The sequence below is a fragment of the Talpa occidentalis genome, unplaced genomic scaffold (assembly GCF_014898055.3).
Source record: "Talpa occidentalis isolate TD23 unplaced genomic scaffold, MPIMG_talOcc4v2.1 talOcc4.6, whole genome shotgun sequence".
In the NCBI taxonomy this organism is placed as follows: domain Eukaryota; kingdom Metazoa; phylum Chordata; class Mammalia; order Eulipotyphla; family Talpidae; genus Talpa; species Talpa occidentalis.
The window spans coordinates 88,968,724-88,991,175 of NW_023604972.1; the positions used below are offsets into that span (position 1 = coordinate 88,968,724).

The following is a 22,452-nucleotide window of genomic DNA, read 5'->3' on the forward strand; positions in this document are numbered from 1 at the left end:
GAGCAGAGCAGGCAGAAGGACCAAAGTACACTGCTGAGGGGAGCAGCGGGCGGCAGGAGAGGTCTGCGTGCCATGTGGGACCCTCCTCTGGTGGCTGGGGAGCAGCCGGGGATCGAACCGGCGCCGCAGAGGCCGCGGGCAGCTTTGCAACCCAGCGCTCAACTGCTGCGCCACCGGGGAGGCCCCATTTTACACTCTTGTTTTAGTTACACTAATACATTTGGGACTTTTGATGATGTACACTTGAACTTTATTGATTAATTTCTACCATGAGTGTTAATTTTAATTGGCAACACTAAGGTTAGTACTTCTGATCTATAGAATTGTAAAATTAGCATAGTATTGACAAGTATTGAATACTAACTATATAGGATTAGGAAAATTTAAGATATTATTGACACTAATTTTAATGTTTGGTCATTTGGGGAATTTGTAACATATATTACTAAAGAATTTTTTAATATTTATCACAAAAAAGTTAGTGTGGCTCAACTTTAAAGTCAAATTACAAGTTTAAATAAAACATTTACCTTAAAGTTTGTTATTGGTGTTGCTTCAGGTCTTACATTACTGTCTGTAAAGTAAATGTGTTGGTAATAAACTGAAGGCCTTATCTCTTTTTTAACTGAAGTGTCTATGGTTTCAGCACTGTAAAAGATTTAGAAGTAGAGGATCACACTTTTCAGATATGTTACAGGACCTTAGATCTTAAATTGTTTATTTTCACCAGCTAATTTGTCAGATTTAATTTTTATATGTGTAAATAATTGAGGCAGGAACATAATCTATATCACACATGTCAGTTTCAATGAAAAGTTTTAATTGTGGTCCTCCCTTGGTGGCGCAGCGGTTGAGCACTGGGCTGCGAGGCTGCCCGTAGCTTCTGCAGCGCCGGTTCATTCACCAGGCCGCTGGCGAGGGTCCCACCAAAAAAAAAAAAGTTAAATTGTTGTTGGTAGCTTCCAAAACAGTGTATTTGATAGATTTTTAGTATTTCAACAAATATCTATAGTTACATATTTTTAAAAAAAAACTCCTGAGAAATGAGTTTGAATCCTAACAGTACCTGTATATAGAATGTCTTTATATAAGAATGTTATATACTAATCATTTTTTTCAAATTTTCTTTTCCCCTGACCAGCCAGGCCCACAACTCCTCTTTCGGTAGGTACCATTGTCCCACCTCCAAGGCCTGCTTCCAGACCAAAGCTTGCTTCAGGCAAACTCAGTGGAATTAATGAAATAGTATGTACTCGTTTTTTTTTTAATTAAACTGTTTTGATTTAAAATGCAAATGATATTTTTCTATATGCTCTTTACAGTTAAATGCTTCAAAATTTCTACTTGATTCTTCAAAATACAGAAACGTTTACCTGGCCAACATTTCTTTCACTCCAGCATATTGCCTCAGGGAGCATATATGTGAAGCAAGGCATTGTTAGGAGAGAAATTTCTTAAGAAAGTTGGCATATTACAAAAACATCATCCTGTACCCATTGTCTCCCATTTAAGAAATAATTTTCTTTCAAAGTCAAATATTGAGGAAGAAATGATACTGTTCTTGGAATTTGGAAGTATACTAACAGGAGCATCCTCGAAGGCATCTAGTCCAACCCGCTTTATTTTATACATAAGGAAACTGGAGTTTACATCATTTAATTGGCTTATGAAAATACATTAATTACTGACAAAAATTTGGTCTTCAGAAGTTATTAGACAATGAAAAAAATTTACGGGTTCTGTTGAGAATAAGGCCCTCCCAATGAGTCTTCTTGCCTTCTGTGTGTTCTGATTTGCTTCATCTTATTACACTAATTGCCAGAATCACTTTCTACAGTCACGCTTAATCTTCTTTTTTTCCCCCTGATATACATCTCCAGTGGTTCTAAATAATCCATATGGTTGACTGTTTTAGCTGACTATACAATACTTTTCATAGAATTGCCTTAGTAACCTGCCTTCCCAGACTAACTACCCAACTTTCTCCTCTTTGCAACGTGGATTCCAGCCACTTAGAACTTTCCACTGTTTGCAAGCACATCATACTCTTTTAGAAAAGTACCCATATCTAATTGTGCCCCCTTTGCAGTGTCCTTCAGTCTTCTATGAGAAAACTGACCTCTTACTTTAAGTTCCAGCTAAAAAGTCCTCTTTTATCATTATTCCTTATACAATCCAGTGTATTTAGTCATTCTCTTAACCCATACAATTTACTCATGTTTCTCTTAGTACATTACATCCTTTCATAAGATATGCTTTCTAAAGGATCATATACGTGTACATACTTTCTTTGTGTGTGTTTTCCTTACTGGACTGTACCATAGATAGCTTTGTATCCTTAATGCTTGGCAGTAGTACCGGAATACTTTGTATAATGCCTGTCACATGGTGTATATAGTTAGGAAGTGTTACTTTAATAAATGAAAAAGCAGCACCAGGTATTGAAATGGCGGTATTTTTCTTTTACCCCCTATGTCCATGAACAGACATAGTAGGAATGACATGAAAGACTAGATAGAAGCTGGTAAGGAGATAGTTATAAAGCTGTAGTAATTTTTCTATTACTTAAATAATAACACTGGTTTTTCTGATTACAAAAGCAATACCTATCAGTACAACTTGAGAAAAAACAAAGAAAATTAAAATTCCTTCTGTCTTTCACTACCCACTGGTAACTGCTGTTAGCATTTTCTTATACATTCTTTTGTTAAAGGTGTAAGACTTTATGGAGAGGAAGTAAACATGTAGTTGTTAAAAGCACAAGCTACTTAGCCACCAATTACCTAAACAACATTGGTCAACTTATTTATCTAGAGTCTGTTTCCTTATGGGTAAAATGGTGTATCGATAAAGATTGTTGTAAGATTTCAATAGTAATGTAACATTTAAAACACTTATAACAAATGGTATGTGTATCTTTTCAAATAAAAGGTGATATCTTATGTATTCAGTTAAAAACATCTTAATGTCTTTTGTAGTTCAATCCTTATATCATCCTTTATTCCTTGCCCTAGCATTGAGAATGTCTATGAAATCACACTCTGAAGGCTTCAGGGAGCACAATTTGAAGAAACTTCAGAGCATAATTATTTTATCCTCTATACCATTGTCAGCATTTAATGTCCACTTAATTTCTGTGTATACTTTAATGTACATTTTGTTGGAGAGAGGACTCATACCTTTCACTAGAGACTAAAGGGTCTACAACCACACCCTCCCCACTTACAGGAGATCTCTCATTGTTCAAGAACAGTGGTTCTCTATGTGTGGTCCCCAGACCAGGAGCATTAACATCACCTGGGTCCTTGGTAGAAATGCAACTTCCCTAGTTCCATTCCTAACAAATTGGAAATTTTGGAGAGGGGCCCAGCAAATGTTTTAAAAAATCCTCCTGGTAATTCTGATGCTCAAGAATGAGAACCCCTGTTTTTAGGCAGTGCTATCCAATGGAAACAAAGAAATATAGTGCAGACATCTATAGCTATATTAACCACATTAAGTAAAAATTGAAATTACTTTATTTAGCATATGGAAACGTTTTAACATGCAGTCAAGTCTTCATTCTTTTTGTATGCTGTTTTAAAAATCTACTGGTGTATTTGCACTTACAGCTTATCTCAAATTTGAACTAGCCACATTTCAAATTTTAGTGGCTATTATTCTGGACAATGTTGCTTTAAATAAGTTTTTTTTGCCTTTTCCTAAAAAACCTGTAAAATGCAAAGTTTAAATTGTAAATTCTAAAAAAAAAAAAAATAAAAAAAATAATCCAACCATCTTGTATTGGTCGTGAGCACATTTGCCATAGGAGAAATATGTCCATGATATTTGATCTCAAGGCTTTTTTCAAGCTTGTAAATTTCAGATCATCTGTTGAATTCAGTATTTGTTGGGCCTCATGTCCTGCATCATCTCCATCTTTATACACGCACAGCTGCATTTTTACACCTTGCTGTATTTTTTCAGACTGGTGTCTCTAGTGTCTATAGTGAATCTTCAGTCAGTCTGTAGAACTAAAATGTTTAGTTAAGTGGGGGGAGGTATTACTAATTGTAAATGTGTATATATATGTTAACTTCATGCAATGAATTGTTGACTAATTTTTGTTTATGACTGATTGTAGGGTCTTGTTTTTGCCTTTTGTTTTTCATGTCGCTCAGTCCAGAACAAAGAACAGTGATTTTTTGTTGTTGTTGTTGTTCTGTGCTTTGCATATAGTAGCTAACCCTTGGCCTGACACATAGCAGTCACTAAATACTGATTGTGCTTAACGCTTCTTTCTATAAGAAGGAAAAGATGATTTTTAAAATAAGGTATATTTAGCTAAATTAAAAAAGTTAAACCTCAGGCAGTGTTGCTCAAGTATTATTAGAACAATTGGGAATTTGGAAGGGGAAAAAACTACTTATCAAGGTAAAAGATAAATGAAGTTCTCTTTTTCATATTTGTTTTTACGTTTATAAAAGCGAGAAGACAGTAAGTAGAATTAAGGTTTCTCAAACCTCTTTATGGGATGAATTTTCTTAGTGAGGAAGCATTACAAGGAATATAAAAGAAAATGAGGACACTGAAAGTAAAGGGCAAGCAATATTTAGGGAGAAAATATTTGCAGCAAATAAAGCTATTCAGACAAAGCTAATACAACTTAAAAATAACATTTGTATTTTCCCTTTTATATCTATTAAATTATTAGCATTTAAAATAATTACTTTGGGCCTCCCTGGTGGCGCAGCAGGTTGAGCTCAGGGCTGCGAAGCTGTCCACAGCCTCAGCAGTGCCGGTTCGGTCCCTGCCCGCCAGGGAGATTTCCACATGGCACGGCAGACCTCTCCTGTCTCGCTCACTGTTGACCTCAGTGCAGTGTATTTCGATCCTTCTGCTTGTTCTGCTCCCTGCTCTGTCTCTGGTGAATTTTCTCACCCTCCCGCGCCTCTGGCCTGTACTCTTGCTGGCAAGAGTATAGAGAAATATTATATTTATAGGCACTAGGGTAAAACCTATTAACCTTTTGGGAAGCAGTTTGGTAGTATATATGAAAAACCATCTAATTATGTAATAATTAACTTTTGAGAATCCTTGTTAGACATACTTTTTAAAGTACAGAAAAATTTTCATGAATAAAGATTATTTTGACAGCATTACTTACCAGTAGCTTTTTCAGCTTTTAGTATTTTCTCAATGATTTGACTGTGACATTTGTAATTCTGAGTTGTAAGAAACACACACAATATTTTGGTTGCATATTAAAATTAAACCTGATATATGAAAATCTGTTCTTTTAACAGAGAAACTGTTTTAGTATTTTGATGGATAACTTTTTGTTTTTAAGCCCAGGCCATTCAGTCCACCTGTAACTTCCAGTACCAGTCCACCTCCTGCTGCTCCTTTAGCCCGGGCAGAAAGTTCTTCCTCTATTTCATCTTCTGCTTCACTAAGTGCTGCCAATACCCCAACAGTAGGTAAGTGATTATCACTGATTACATGTGAAAATTAACATCCATTGTATTATCAGGTAATTTGGTTTCCTCTTTGTCTTTCTTTCATTAATGGCCCAGTAAAGAATTTAACATTTGAAATTTTTGGTTTTTCTGGAAACACACTTTGACATTGTCAAACTACCTACAGTTTTCTACTTCTCAGGTTATATTATCTGAATAGTATAATTTTAACTCTGGTTAGCATTGTTATAAATGCATTAAATTCATAAACGATTGACCAATATGTATTTGAAGGCAAACTACAATATAGCTCTTTCTACTGCCCACTAACTTGCATTCCTAAGGAAAATTGTGTTTATAAACAATTGAGTCAATGAAAGGGATTTTGTGCTTGCTACAAAATTTTTTTATAAGAATTTTATCAAAGATTTAAAAGCAGTTATTAGAGACTAGCTATATAAGTCTAAGTGTCATCTGAATCTCACTGGACAAACCTGGAATTTTTATTACATCTAGATTTTGCCTGAGATTTTTGTCATTATCTTTTTTTTTTTAAAGGACAGGTTTATTAGGAAAAAGAAAGAGAAGAGAGGCACCTGTATAGTCACAGGTGGGCAGGAAAGCTGCCTGTGATTATCTTTTTTTTTTTTTGTGGGACCCTCGCTGGTGGCTGGGGAATGAACCAGCGCTGCAGAGGCTGCGGGCAGCCTCACAGCCGAGCATTCAACTGCTGCGCTACCAGGGGAGGCCCAGCCTGTTATTATCTTTTTTTTATTTTTTAAGATTTATTTTATTTATTTATACAGTCAGAAGCGCGGGAGGGTGAGAGAATTCAACAGAGCCAGAGCAGAACAGGAGCAGAACAGGCAGACAGATGAAGTACACTGCTGAGGGGAGCAGCGGGTGGCAGGAGAGGTCTGCACGCTATGTGGGACCCTCGCCCGGTGGCCGGGGATCGAATCGGCGCTGCAGGCAGTTTCGCAACCCAGTGCTCAAACACTGCGCCACCAGGGAGGCCCCAGCCTGTTACTGTCTTTACCCAACTTTTCTTACAAACTCTTACTACTTTTCTTACCCACTCATTGTTAGTAATAAACGGCACAAAGTCACTTTAAAAAGTTGTATTTCAGGAGCAGCAGCTTCCCATCAAAATTACAACAGTCCCCATTGTTGAGGCTTTTAAGTAGTAATGGGTTTATCGCTGATAATGCAAATCACTGATTTTCACTGAACATAATTTAGCAGTGTTCAAATTGTGGTACTTGACCTTGTAGTACCCATCTGCATCACTTGGGAACTTATAGGAAATGCAGACCTTGAAAATTAGAAGCTCTGGGGTAGGCACTAGCAGTCTTTGAAAAGGCCTTCGAGATGATTCAAAGTTTGGGAATCATAGCCCCAAAATAGGCTGATTTAACTGGTAAAGCTCACATAGGAATGGTGCAGTTGTGTATGTGCAGTCATTGTAGAAATGACATAAAAAATAAGTTGATTTCTAAATGCGCATATGTCATTTTATATACTTTTGTGGACATATGTTCTTCCCCATATTTTAACTATGTAAACAGAATATATCTAACAATCTTCTTTTTGTTGCTGTAATGCATACTTTATTCTTTTTCTTTGTATGTATGCTTTTTAAATTTTGTTCCTGCACAGCATTTTAGGCATAACAACATAGATGAATCCTATTAGAAATCAGGCAGGTGGTTTGGGTAACCAAAGTAAACTTGAGTTCTTTTCCATTATCTAGATTATTTGGAAGGTTTTCTGTTTGTGATGGGAACTTTAATTTTGATTGAGTTGGAACATACTTGTGTTTAGCGTAAGCCAGTGCTGGCACTAGAAGAACCACAAGGAGGTGACAGTGATACAGGCAGGCAGGATGTGTACAAATTTTCTACAATTAACTTTTTAGGTAGATTTAAAGAAGGTTCTCTATTATGATGCTTATTCAGTTCTTTTTAGATTTAAATTTTTTGATTCTTCTTGTTTCTTGAAAATATTTTCCTGCAATATTTTGTTTTATTTAAATATGATAGAAGATGATAATTTGATTGGGACACTCTCTGAAATTGAAAAGCACTGTGAGACTTCACAAGGTATCGTATCAACAGCAAATCTGTGTTGACTAATGAGCCTAAAGTGTATCTAAAATACTTTTATCTAATTTTTCTTTTTTCCAGCAATGTATGGTGTCTCAGAAATCAAGAATAACTCCTAAGGTTTAACTATCTCAATTTTGTACTAATTATGTCCAGTTGCTATATAGACTCTTTTGATATCCAATCCCCACTTATAAAAATATACAGTATTTTTTAGTATCCATCTCTCTGCTCTTTTCAACATTTTTAAATAGAATAAATCTTAATGCTATCAGAATCAGAGAAGTGATTAGAAAAGCAGAATGAATGTTAAAAAAGTTATGCACAAATCATATCTATGGTGAACCTAAGTTCCAGGCAGACAAGTAGGAAAGCATTGGGAGTGAGTGTCTGTTTTTTCTTGAGCTGAAAGGAATCCATTGAGTAACAGTCACTGTTATAGGAAGGTACCCCTTACTTATCTGAAAATACCTTAGCTTCATAAGCTCTCTGCATTTTTGTAACAAAATCATTTAAACCAAAATCAGAATCTGTGTATCTTACAAAGAATACAAGGGGATTTATTTGTAAAAAATTATTCTGGACCTCTCTGGTGGCGCATGGGTTAAAGTCTAAATGCTGTCAAGCTATCGCCAGCCAGTGCAGCATGGTTTCGATTCCAGGCCAGGGAGTTAGCCCACATGGCTCAGCAGACCTCTTCTGTCTCCCCCGCTGCTCCCCTCAGCAGTAAATTTCAGTAGATCCTCCTGTTCTGCTCCCCACTCTGGTGAATCCTCTCACCCCCTGCACCTCTGGCCTACACCCCAGTTCTTTTAGGCATAAATAAGTTATTCTGAATAACAGTATAGACCTTTAGGGGACTTATGTATCTATTTCCTTTGGCAAACATTTCTTTAAAGTATGCATGTGCAATATGATCTTAAAAGGAAATGAAATAGATAACACAAGAGGAAGTATGCCAAAATGTTAACTGGATTTTGAGAATTTTTCACTACTTTTCTCCACTTGCCATATTTCGATAATGAGCATAAACTGTTTACAGGAAAACTATTTCAAGAATTCTCATTTATGGGCCTCCCCTGGTGGCGCAGACGGTTGAGCACAGCGCTGTGAAGCTGTCCGCAGCCTCTGCAGCGCCGGTTCAATCCCGGCCAACCGGCGAGGGTCCCACATGGCGCGGCAGACCTCTCCTGTTGCGCCCGCTGCTCCCCTCAGCAGTGTGTTTCATCAGTCTGCCTGTTCTGTTCCCTGCTCTGTCCTCTGTCTCTGGTGAATCCTCTCACCCTCTCGCGCATCTGGCCTGTACCCCAGTTCTTGTATAAATAAATGAATAAATCTTAAAAAAAAAAAAAAAGAATTCTCATTTATGTGCTCAAATTGGGTAGTTTTCAATTAAAATAATTTTGTAGGTTTCTTTTTAATGCCCAAGAAGCAGCAGACATTGTTATCCATGACTATAGGTAAATAATCCATTTTTGTAGGTTAAAATCTTAGGGGAGAGACTAATTTCATATTTGAGAATAATTTTTTAAAAAGATTTATTTATTCATACAAGAGCTGGGGTGTAGGCCAGAGGTGGGGGTGAGGGGGATTCACCAGAGACAGAGTGAGGAGCAGGATAGGTGAATTGACCGAAATACACTGCTGAGGGGACCAGTGGACGAAGACAGGAGAGGTCTGCTGTGCCATGTGGGTTAGCTCCCTGGGCAGGGATTGAATGTGCTGCAGTGGCTGCTGATAGATAGCTTCATAGTGCTGAGACTTAACCCCTTGCGCCACCAGGGAGGCCCCGAGAATATTATTTTTTAATAAAAAGATTACTCTGTCTTTCATATTTTCTCTGAAAATGAGCCCTGAATGTCTAATGACCTTCTAGTTTAGAACAATTTGTATAAAAGTTGATTCAACTGATTTGTGTATTTACAGTGAAGTTTTCCCAGTGCAAACATGTATATAAATACATGTTTTGTAACTTTCATACACTTGTAATTACCTAACATTTTCTTATGTACATCCTTGAAAGTACCACTGCTTGATCAGACCCCTGTCTTTCACTTAATCATCTCTAAACCTGATTCAGCAGTGATCTCTCTCTTTAGTCCAGTCAGTGTTAGTACTAAATTAAAAACCTAATTACGTTCATCTTAAATATTTTCCATGCTAAAGGATAAAATTAAATGTTCACTGTACCCTGACCTGGATTATAAACACTTCTCTAGGCCCCTCTTCATGTCCTTTTATCCTCCCTCATCCACAGAGTATGCTGCTTCTTTGCAAAATTACTTGTGATTCAGAAAGACTTTGTGTGTCACCTTAGCAAAGAGGCACATGTTAATGGTTAGTAAATAGTAGCTATTGTGATTTTTGTAAGTTTTCATACTTTTCAATATGAAACTTGTCTTGTGTGGGTTGGTGGGGAGGAGGGTACTTTTTCTAATAGCCTAGGCTCAGCAGTTGTTACAGTTTTAATCACTGAGTAATTTTTCTAACAAGTATCTTCTAGATCAAAGTTCCTTTAAAATATCAAATACCACAAAAATGACCTTAGCCTCTAAGATGTAGCTAACAAAAGTTCTTTCTCACTGTTTGTAGAATCTCAGGCTTAGTTGTGAAATAGCTTGAAAGGCAGTACTGATTTTTGTCAGAATTAATACTCTAGGTATGTCAAAAGTAACTGTCTTTCACTATGATCACGTATGAAGTAAAAATACATGATGGCTTTGAACATTTATACACTCATAACATTCACATTGACCTAGGTTTTTTTTTTTTTTCTTTAAGAATGTGAAAAGTCAATAGGACAGTTATATTTATTCAAAGTTTCATTTACTTTTACATTACATGAAATGCTCCACTTCAGTCATGTGAAGAAGTACAAAGGCAGTGCACTATTTTGAGGGAATTTTTTTAATGAATTAAACCAGATGTTTTGGTTAAAACTCTGGAACCATGCATAGATTAAATTTGTTTACATTTATGGTAGTTTGATTCTAAAGTTGTCTTATCTGACTGAACTTTGTTAGTAATACTATAGAAAATGTTATTAGTTGTATTTATTGATGCAAGTGGGAATATAATACAAAGACGAGGTAAAAGAATTATGATACAATGAGCAGTGAATTAACCATTATACTATTCATTTAGAAATAACCAATGGCTTTTGTATGTAGCTATTTCTATCCAAGTTTATGCCAAGGCAGTATCTGAATGTTTTTTAAAACATTTTAGAAAAAAAAAATTAGTATTTTTAACTCCTAAGATGAAGTGCTTTTTTCCCCTGACATTTCTTAACCCAACCTTCTGTGTCATTGCATTTCAAAGAAGTAACTGTGACATGTTTTCCTGATTTTTTTTTTTCTTTTGTATTATGTTCCAATTTGCTATATGCTACATTTCTTAACCTCCAGATTTATACTGAGGGACATCACTGAAACCAGTAATAGTTGTTTGTGACAAGCTAACATTGTGAATCTGTCCTGATACTTAATATCTTTCTGTGGGATTTAACAAATGAATTGTGTGTATTCTAGGTGTGTCACGAGGTCCCAGCCCTGTCAGCCTTGGAAATCAGGATACCTTACCTGTGGCAGTTGCTCTTACAGAATCTGTTAATGCCTACTTTAAAGGAGCAGATCCCACCAAGTTAGTTTTAACAAAGAAATGCTTGGGGGTGGGGGGGCAGTATGGTAAATTTTAGTTTGATTCTGTATAGGTTAGGGTTTTCTATTTATCTGCTTTTTGTTGCTATTAATTATAGTTCTTTTGGGGTTACTTCTCAAATTTTAAAAATCACTGTAATCAGCAATAGTAATAGCTTTTCCTCCAGTTTATTTACATTCTTGCCCAGATTTTATTACCAGTTTGACACATCTGTTTTTTAATGTATCTATCGATCACAGTTATGACAGCTGACCTGGATGAGGGTGAAACTGAATGTTGGCCTAATGTGTATCTTGAGTGAAATTATGTTTACAAGAAAGATCTTATTTGAGACACTAGTAGGAATTTCTAAGATGTTGCTTGGGTGAATGACCCCTACTTTTCCTGCCTAACTTTATTCATTCGAAATTTATTTCACTTATCAAATATTCGAGTGCTTATTATTTGTAACACTCTTACAAACTTTATTATGAGCAAAGTTTGATTAATTTTTTCTTGATAATGCAAGTTCTGGAGAGAACTTTGTTTACTGAAATATCCTCAGCATTTATAACAGTCTTATACAAACTAAGCATGCAAATATTTGATGAATGTGTGTTATTACCGGAAAAGTCGGGGTATTGATATGAAGAAAACAAACTCAAGGGTAAGAAGGTGGAGAATTACAACAGAGAGCTACTATTTTAGATAAAATGAACAGAGAAAACCTTTTTTGGATTAATTTAGGCAAGTGTTTGAAAGACATTGAGAAGCAATCCGTGCCGCTCTCTGAGGGAAGAACATTCTGGCAAGAGACTGAGGTAGAAACATGCTTAGCATATTTAAGAAATAGCAAGGAGAACCATGTCTCTAAGTAGGAATAAGCAGGAAGAGAGAAGTCAAAAATGAATCCTACGAGGAACCAGAAAAGGATAGGTATGTAGACCCTAAGAAGTCTGACTTTCATTTTGAGGGACACAAGAAGCTAGTGGAGGCTTTTGAGAAGAGAAATGATGATGACCAATGTTTTTGGAGGGACACTCTAGCATTTGTGTTTGGAGTTTAATTCTAGGACAATCTAATGCTAGATGAGTATACCATTTCACAAAGAATTATTTTTTTATGATGAAATTGAAAAATCATAATCATGATTTAAAAGCATGGTTTTTAAATCAAATATGCTTTACATGGAGATTAAAACTTTACTACTTAAATGTTTTGAAACCCCTAATTTCAGGTGTATCGTGAAGATCACCGGTGATATGACAATATCATTTCCAAGTGGAATTATTAAAGTCTTCACTTGCAATCCATCTCCAGCTGTGCTATGCTTCAGGGTGAAAAATATCAGCAGACTAGAGCAAATTCTTCCAAATGCACAACTTGTGTTCAGGTTTGTATATTTTTGTTTTGAAGGTAAACTGTTTTTTAGAATTTTTTTCCTTTCTTGAAGCAATAAATTTTAATTGGAAGACAATACCTAAATTATTATAATAAAAAAGCCTTATGCTGCATTTTTGGTTTTGGTGGTCATGGTAGTAGTTATCGTTAAATCTTTCTCATCTTTCAGTCAAGCTTCAAGGGCTGTGTTCCATTCTTTATCCCTTAAATTTAGTTTTTCCCCGTCTTCCCTTTTGGTTCGTTTCTACTTGTCTTTCCAAGGCCAAATTACTATACAGAAGCAAGGATAAAGATAAGTCATATAAAATAAAAATATTTCTTGTACATACAGTGACCCATCACAGTGTGATTCTAACACAAAGGATTTTTGGATGAATATGCAAGCTGTTACTCTCTACCTCAAGAAGCTATCAGAGCAAAATCCAGCTGCTTCTTATTATAATGTAGATGTATTAAAATATCAGGTAAGTGTCATGTCATTGTAAAATTCTAAATTACAGTATTAACAAATAGAATCATGCAAATCATTAAATGAATTATGTATCAGTGATGGTACTCTTTCTAGAATGCAAATGTATTTCAAAATCAGAAAATCTCAATAAACCTATGGAGATGGAGATTATGACCACTTTGATCAAAGGTACCATCTATTCCTGATTAAAATACTGAGTAAAATATAAATACATGAAAGGCCAGCAGCATCAATCTTAGTAATGAAACAGCTAAAACTATCAAAGTCAGGAATAACAAATGAAATGGTCATTATTAGTAGTATCTAAAATTCTTCTGAATGTCTTCGAGCAGTTAGACAAGAGACTAAAATAACCAGTAATAAGAATTGGAAAGGAAGAACCAGAATATTCTCATAAGGACATTGCTTATAGGTTATATTCTTGGAAAACTCACTAGAATCATCTGATAATATAGAGTTTAAAGTGATCAGCTTAAAAATAGCTCTCAAACAGCCAAGTGTAGAAAACTACTGAATATTTACAATAAAACTAGGTAAAAAATGGCCCAAATAATGACATTAAATGTATCAGACAGCAAAAAGATTTTGCTCTTCATGTCTTTGTAATTTTGTTTTTTTAATAAATATAAAATGTTGCCTTTGTTACATAATAATCTTTACCCACTTGAATATAGTTAAAAAGGAATACTTCATGAATGAAGACTCATGTAAAGAATTTAGCTGCTTCTAAATTAAGTTTATTTGATTTCTGAATGAGATTACATTAGAGGTGTATATGTATATGTTTTGAGGCTTGGCAGTCATTTTTAAGCTTTCTGGAAGAATAGAACTTGGACGAATAAAAAGTGTTTCCAACAATGTGGAATGAATTTTAATTTTGATGGGAAAATGTATTAGGTGACAGTATTTAGTTTTAAACTGTTATGCCAATAGATGGTCAGATGAATAGAACAGGTTATTGAGAAATAGATCTAAGAATAGAAAATTATGTAACAATATATAGCACTTGAAGGCAATATGGAAATGACACTTTTCAATAGATCATTTTGGGGCACCAAGCTGGAGATTTGGGGAAAATTAAGCTGAAACCCTAACTCATACCTTTAACCAGAATGAAATCCGCATTGTCAAAGGTTTATTAATGGTAAATGAATCCATAGCGATCCAAAGATAAACATAAGTAAATATATTTATGTGTCTATATATTTTAATCTTGACGTGTGGAAGACCTAAGTACGATAAAAAACCCAGAAACCATGCACTTGGAGAATGAGATATTTGACACAAAACTGAATAAATGCATAAAATATTTGGTTAAAACAAATTTATACATTTATTTTGTTTAAAGGTTAAATGTTTAATCTGGGGGAAAATACCTGTAATATATATCAAAAGACTTCCTCTAAAGAGCCCCATAATATAGTAAAAGAAGATGTCCCTTGCCATTAGTAAACTGAATTAGACATTTTTCCATAATCAGAGCTGTTGGATATATTTTTTTTTTTTTAAGATTTATTTTATACAAGCACTGGGTACAGTCAGAAGCGCGGGAGAGTGAGAGAATTCACCAAAGCCAGAGGGGAGAGCAGAGCAGGCAGATTGACAAAGTACACTGCTGAGGGGAGCAGCAGGTGGCAAGAGAGGTCTGCACAGCATGTAGGACCCTCGCCCGGCGGCCCGGGATCGAACCGGCGCTGCAGAGGCTGAGGGCAGCTTCGCACCCCAGCGCTCAACCACTGCGCCACTGGGGAGGCCCGAGTTAATAGTTTTAAGAGGTGTGACTACATGTTAGTAGAAGTACAGATTAATAGAATCTTAGATTGTTGAATAGACGAACAGATTGTTTCTTGAATTAAAGAATTCCACTTTGAGAAGTCAGGCAGAAAAAGAGATAAGGTGCAAGGAATGTTCACTGCAGCATTGTTTGGAAACCACCTAAGTACATATCCAGAGGAAGAGACTGATTAAATGAATTACCATGGCCATTATAAAGAGATCCACATTTGCATATGCCTAACATGTTTGCACAGAACTATATACCACAATGTTAAAAACAGGGAATAAGAATGACAAGGATAAGTTCGCCATTTTATATGCTTATCTATTGTTTGAATTTTTGTGAGGGTAGCTAATTCAAATGGCTGTTTCTATGAAATAAATAAAAGTACTGTCACTTAAATTGACTTCCAAGTGTTCATCATTCATTCAGGAGATATTCAGTGTTTCTTTCCCGATCTAATGCCCAGAAATGAACCAACAGTAAACATAGTAAGTAAATAATTGTGTAAGAAAGCAAGTAGTATGATTTTGATTTTTACTTTATTATAATTAGTCTTTCTCCTGGTCCCTTATTTAGGTTTTCTAAATTCCTGCTATGATTGAGACCATCTGGTGTTTTTCTTTTTCTTTCTGCCTTATTTCGCTGAGCATGACCCCTTCCGGCTCCATCCATGTTGCTGCATATTGCATGAGTTTATCTTTTTTGATTGCTGAGTAGTATTCCATTGTGTATAAAGTAAAAATCAAAATCAGCAAGCAGCTGTAAGCCAGAGACACACTACGGGGGTGGGGGGATTGTATGGGGACTATAACCAAAATGAAAAAGCATACTTTGTGCAAAAATGAAAAATGATGTAAATATCTAAAAAAAAAAAAAAACTCTGGCAAGAAAATTTATATCCTTGAAAAAACTTGTATATATAATAAAAAAAGAAGGTGGCATGGAGAAATGAAAAAGTATATAGAATATAAAGTAAGGAAGAGTCAATGCAAATGAAACAGGGTAGGTCTCAATTGAAATCTTCGAAGCAAACTGAAGAGTTGAAAGGATCTTTACCATTTACTGTGAGTCATGTGGTTAAAATTAAACATTTGAGGTTGGAAGTATTCTAATTACAAGCTTACAGAACTGTATAGGTTGCCCATCCTTTTTTCCATCTAAATGCTAGATTCTTTATCCCTTATATCAATATGTTAAGGTACTCTAACATTACATGCATAAGAATGACCTGGTAACATGTTGATTTTTGGGCCTTGCATCTAAATTGTTACATTAGATTTTCTGCATTTGGAGCCAAGGACTGTGCATTTAACCAAGTACCATGAAGATATTGATGTAGGTAGTCCCAGGCTCACCCTTTAAGAATAAGTTAGTTCTTTGAGAAGAGCCTGCTTTACCTAGCAAACAGCTGTGTGAACTGCTGAGTTCAAGTATACATGTCATTAATATGACTTGTTTACTTTTTAGGCCTAAGTCAATTGTTTGGGTTTTGTTTTTTTTTTTCTTTAAAGGTATCATCAAATGGTATTCATTCTACTCCTTTAAATCTTGCAACATATTGGAAATGTACTCCTGGCACCACAGATCTTAGAGTGGATTATAAGTACAACCCAGGAGCTATGGTGGCACCAAATACGCTTTCCAACATACAGGTGGTTGTACCAGTGGACGGAGGAGTCACAAACATGCAGTCCATCCCTCCTGCAATATGGTAAATTAAGTAGATTTCTGAGTTTCTGCTCAATTTCTATTGCAGCCCCCCACTTTTAGAACCTAAGTTCTGAAAGTTGACTTACTAGTTTGAAAAGTTTGTGTTTTCCCATAGAAACCATTCTATAAAAGATGCTATTCATTTTACTCGTTAAGCCACACTAGCCTCATTCCAAAGTAAACAAAACTGGTTTTGCTGTCACCACCCAGACTTGAATGATTCATTGCTAAAACCTCTATAAGTTTTCAAAAATAAGGATATTATTAAAGTATAGCATTGACATACCTTTTAATTACCTCTTTTGTCCCCTCTGTTAGACTCCAACCACTCTGTTTGCTTCACCATTAGTGTTTTCCTTGAGAGATGAAGGCACTCAGTCACCTAAACATTCGGTTTTTTTTTCTAACCAATAGAAATGAGAATTACATAATTTAGTAAACTTCCATTAATTAAGATACAGCATATTTATATCAAACATATTTTTACCAGGTGATACTATTAAAAGTAAACTTAGCACTATAATTGCTCGGTGAAATAACTGTTTTTATTGGTTTACTCACTTGGTTATCTAATACAGTATCCTATACAGGGATAGGCAATCTGAAGATATTTCTTTTTATAGGAATGCAGAACAGATGAAAGCCTTTTGGAAACTGTCTGGAATTTCAGAAAAATCAGAAAATGGAGGTGAGTGTGTACATGCTTTTTTCTTTATAATATAACTGAAATGGATTTTTGAGACATGTTTATGCAGTTTGTTCTTGGAATTTCATGCCTTCAGTTCTAGAATTGACCACTAGGTGGAAGTTAAGACCTTAAACACCGTAGACCAAATTCAGAGCACATTTTTTTCCCCTCTTGATTGAATATGCTTTCTCTGTAAGAAAAAGAATTTGTTTTGCTGTAACTTTATTGTGTAAATGCTTAACGTTTCTGGGCTAACAAAGTAAATTTAAAAAAACAGAACTATCCCAGCTAGGTAACCTGATAACTAATTGAAACTGATTGAACTCACTCTTTAGTTCATTCTGTTTATGGAGTCCTCCTGGCCACCCAGAAATTTTGTAGAAGTGCCCAGCCTTCAAGTCTATCTATTTCAAGATGTTAATAGCTACTTCTAAGTCGGCATCTGTTTGTGTTCCCAATGTTAAAAAAAAAAAAAAAAATTTGCTAGCTGATCACTCCTAACTTAATTAAACTGAGAATTACATTCTCAATTAAGTCTTTAACATTAATTATTTGTCTTTCTCTCATTGAAGAGAATTTCTTTGCCTAATTAACCTGCAATAATTTTTCAAGTTTGCTCAGCTTTTTGAACATTTTTAAGCATCATGTGATCAAAACATCAGTAGCTTTTCTGTATTAACTACTAATTTATATCTGCCTTGCTAAATCAAACTTGTACTAGTATACCACACATTGGATGAAATAACCAAGCAAATCTGTACTTCTTTGCTGCTGTTTGGTACTTAAAGGTCCCTATTTTTAGGTGGCCTTTCACTCTTGTTCAGTGACTTTAGGGGGGCAAAACTGAAACTCCTAGTTGAAACTGAAAACCATAAGTCCTATTTGAAGTAAGGATTTAAAACCATTTTGCAAGGAAGAAAGCTGTGTTTTTCTACTATTTAATCAGACTATATGTAAATACCAAGGGTATTTTTTCTCAAAAATAACACACAGATTTTCTTTTAATCTCTGCTGTTCAGGTATCAGAGTGTCTGCATAAGGACATGGAAATGTCTTAAAATGTGGTTCTGATTTGGTTAGTCAGCATTTAAAAAGATGTATCTAAATTAGAATACTATAAAATAGAAATCTGTTTCTATTTTGGCTTTATGCCCAGAAGAGATACAGGAAATAATTTTAAAGCTTAAGAATTGCCAAGGTGGTGCTCTTGGCCCGCTGTCACAGTTTCATAGGATTGAATTATATGTCAAAAATTACAGTGGTTAAGAATTAGACAGCAATTCATCTTTCCCTAATGATCTGTGCCACCAGGCAATATAGGCTGGATCTGTGGTTAGGTGCCTTCCTCAAGATTTCTCTCTGCAGTGTTAAATTTCTGTACAGGGAATCACAGAATATTCCTGCTATTCAGCAATTCTGTCTACTTTCCCTAACCAGCACCTGGAACCTTCCTAGACACCTTTATCACCCCTTGGTTCTAACTCCTAAATATCTTCCAAATATTTTCCCTTCTTTCCTTTTCCTTAACCTAGTTCAGATCTGTCACCAGAACCCAACACTATTTTATTGACTTTCACTAGATCTCCTTACCCTGCATCATGCTACTCCAGTGTACAATGTTTTTGTTCTCCTTATCCTTGGTGGCTGCCTGTGGTTCTGTCATAAGTTTCTTATGGCAGGTAAAGATACTTAGAGCTTGTTCCTTGCTTCTACTCTAGTCTCATCTCTAGTTCTCCACTTGTATCCTATTACCTTTCTTTCTGACATATAGAAGTAGTAACCATTTCGTGAAATACACACCATCACCCCCATTTTATGTGCTTTTGTGCCCACAGCTTCTAAGATCTCTATGACAGCATTTATCAATTATTTGGTTTACTGTTTATGCCATGCTGTTAGACTGAGGTATGTGGAATAAATGGTTTTATCAAAAAGAAAGCACCCCTAGAAGTATCTATTTGGCATAATGTTGGACCAGTTAAATTTTTAAAAGGTGAATAGAAAATTGAAATGTCGATATAGCTTTTTTCAGTCGTAGCTATCTTTCCTTCTCCCATTACCGCGATTTGACTTTGTTCCTACTCATATCCCTCAGTCCTGGGGCTTCCCTCTGAGCTGTCCTTCAGCGACTAACATAGTATAGCTTTGGAATCTCAGTAGTAAACAAAGATTTAGATTAATGAAAATTTAGATTCACTGATTAAGTCTGATTTGGAAATAGGACAGTTCGTTTACTGTACACATTTCATGAATTTGGCATAGGACTGGTAGAATTTAGCTTACTTGGTCATTTGAAGTTTATGTTACCCTGTATAAATCTTTATTTTTCATAGGTTCTGGATCCCTCAGAGCAAAATTTGATCTTTCAGAAGGACCGAGTAAACCTGCAACACTTGCAGTGCAGTTCCTCAGTGAGGGAAGTACCCTCTCAGGAGTAGACATTGAACTTGTAGGCACTGGCTATCGGCTTTCCTTATTAAAGAAGCGGTTTGCCACTGGTAAGTTGGGAGATTTCCAGTTTCTTAATACATGGGGAAATTGTGTATTCTAAAAGTCAGTTACTAAACAACTGCCAAGTATAATGTAAAGGCAGGACATTTTTTTCTTGGACCTTTGGTACAAGGTGCCAAGTAGACACACACCTGGGGGAGAGTACCCCTAGTCAGTGTAGCTGAGCACCTGTGATCTGATTTTGATGTAGTGTAAATAGCGATGGGAACTAGGTTCTGTGTCTATGACCACAGTGAAAAGATCCTCCTGTGAGTTCATTTGTAAGGTCTGCTTGGTGTTTTTCAGGTCGGTACCTGGCTGACTGTTGATGGCCCTGGAACGTGGTTGGCTCAAGGGGGTAGTACAAACCTGCCATTCTGCATTATCTATTCTTTCCAAACACTATTTTAACTTGTATGTCTTTAAAACTTAGACATATTTAAGAGCTGACTACAAATATTAAATTGCACTTTTGAAGTGAGTCATCAAAAGAAATAGCACTGAAATCATTTTCAATGCTGTAAATGATCAACTGAAATATTCAGGAAGCACATTTACTCAGATTCTCAGTAAAATGAAGTTCTCATAAGCTGAAATTTTAAATTATCTTCAGTGTCTGTTAAAAAGGGGTTATAGTGTGATATCAGGCCTAAAATTTCGGAGAGCAAGCACAAAATTTAGCTTTCCATAAAATTTTGGAGTTAGATAGCTTTAGATACAAATAGGACATGAATTCTAAGTTTTGGATGTTAACTTAGAATACTCAATCAGATTGAGTTATGTGCCATGAAAGTAATCAGACCAGTGCCCAAGTTATATGCAAAAAAATTATAATTTGAATCTTATATAAGCAAAGTGTAAATGGTGTTTTATATTATTTTCTAAAAAATCCTCAAGTGCAATGTGTTTTAAAATAAGCTTGCAAAAACAGCAGAGAAATTTACTTCTGCAGTTAGTTAACTTTATAGAAGTTGTGATTGTTTTGATGAATTAATGTTGTAGAATTAATTTATTTTTCTATGAATTGCATAATGTGTGCCTTTAAAACAATAACAAAAAACCAGAGATGTGCCTATCCAGTTTGTGTTCATTGATGTGCCTCACTTTTTTTTTCCTCTCAGTCTGTATCTTCTAATCAGAATCTTTTGACTGCAGTTGGGAGGGGAATTCAGAATAACAAAAGAGTAATTTACTTACCAACCCTGGTTCACTTCTTTTGTGATACACTGTAGACACTAGAAAGAAATATACCTAATGGGGAAAAAAATTGCCTTTAGATATTTGACCTCAATTTCATCAAAAGTATGTCATTCTTAAAACAGGTAAATTGGTAATTAGTATTTTAACTCAGTATTTCCTTTTACTCTGTTTATCACTGGAAATGTATACATTTGCTGAATATGTTGTGAGTATGAGTTTTGTAGTATTTTGTGAGGAATACATTTTTGAAAAGATTAATTTTGCCATTACAGAAGTACTGCATTTTGTGTGGTTTCTTATTTGCCACCCACTAAAAATGGAAATTTGAAGTATGAATTGGGTAAAACTTCCTTTAAAAAACCTAATTTTAACAATTTATGGCATTATATTGGATAAAGTTTTATAATTTGCAACTGGGAGTTTTATTTATAAATACCCATATCTTACATTTTGCATAGAAGTGATAAATTTGTGTTATATATAGTAATTTATATAAAACCACTAATCTGTTAAGCTTTACAGAAAATACCCCTTATTAGACATTTATGTAACATCTTGCTTTACCTAAATACAGCAGAGATTACTCATTAGCAATATATATAACACAATATGTGCTTTTTATGTATTCAGTGTTAGCCCAATTCTAAATTTAGATTTGACTGAAGCAACACATAGGACAATTTGCTAGAATATTCATCTTTACTAAACAGTAAAATTAGAATGCCTAACTCTTATATTGTGTTCTTTTATATGCCAATTACAGTCCCTTACTGGAATCTTAACTGTAACTGCTTTGCAGTGAAACTGCTTTTATTGGGCAGTTAATATTTTATTATTGGAATTCAGACACCATTATACACACCATGTTTGTTTTCAATCAAGTATTACCTTAAAAATATGTATGAATTAGTGAAATGGTTAAACTTCTGCACTTTCTTATTTACCACAGTCTTCATACCAAGTGTTGATAAATTTGTATTGGGTGCAGGTTACAATTTTGAAGCCATATGAGTTTATACTGACCTTTTTTCCATTTAAAAATCCACTAATGGTGTAAAAAACAGATTTTCAATGGGAAATGTATTTAGCAAGCTGGTTCTTGCTTATGTACAGTGATAAACTTTGTAGCTGCCTCTTTAACTAAGAATTTGTAAACACAGAACTCTAACAAATGTGAGTTTTTAAGAATTGTTATTTACTACTTTGAGTAAATCTATCTTACAAAATTTTGTAAATATTTTTGATTTTTTCATAAAATGTAAATTTTACATAAAGGTTGTACCCTTAATAAACATGTAATATATAATTTATCAGTTGAATTTATGTGTCTTTATATTCCTATTGACAGTAGTAGCTGTATCATAGATGTTAAGACATGGCCAATTAGGTAAGGAATGAGTTTTGTTTGGGACGATTTCATTTTTTTTAGTATTAGTCATGTAGGAAAACTTCATTTGGATATAACCCAAAAAAAGTGGAAATTGCTTAATAAGGAATTTTTATATTGTTAAACTTCAGTAGAAAGTTTC

At 35.0% G+C, this 22,452-nt stretch overlaps 1 protein-coding gene across 1 annotated transcript in view; it reads left to right on the forward strand.

Annotated features, from left to right (window-relative positions):
• Positions 1-22,141, forward strand: part of FCHO2 (FCH and mu domain containing endocytic adaptor 2) — a 101,872-nt gene extending 79,731 nt beyond the window's left edge. The window contains exons 18-26 of the mRNA XM_037529348.2: positions 1,142-1,245; positions 5,330-5,459; positions 11,074-11,185; positions 12,420-12,575; positions 12,915-13,047; positions 16,347-16,546; positions 17,169-17,233; positions 19,567-19,731; positions 20,030-22,141. Coding sequence (XP_037385245.2) covers positions 1,142-1,245; positions 5,330-5,459; positions 11,074-11,185; positions 12,420-12,575; positions 12,915-13,047; positions 16,347-16,546; positions 17,169-17,233; positions 19,567-19,731; positions 20,030-20,052 — 1,088 coding nt within the window. The 3' untranslated portion in view covers positions 20,053-22,141. The remainder of the gene's footprint in view (positions 1-1,141; positions 1,246-5,329; positions 5,460-11,073; positions 11,186-12,419; positions 12,576-12,914; positions 13,048-16,346; positions 16,547-17,168; positions 17,234-19,566; positions 19,732-20,029) is intronic.
• Positions 22,142-22,452: the final 311 nt, after the last annotated feature.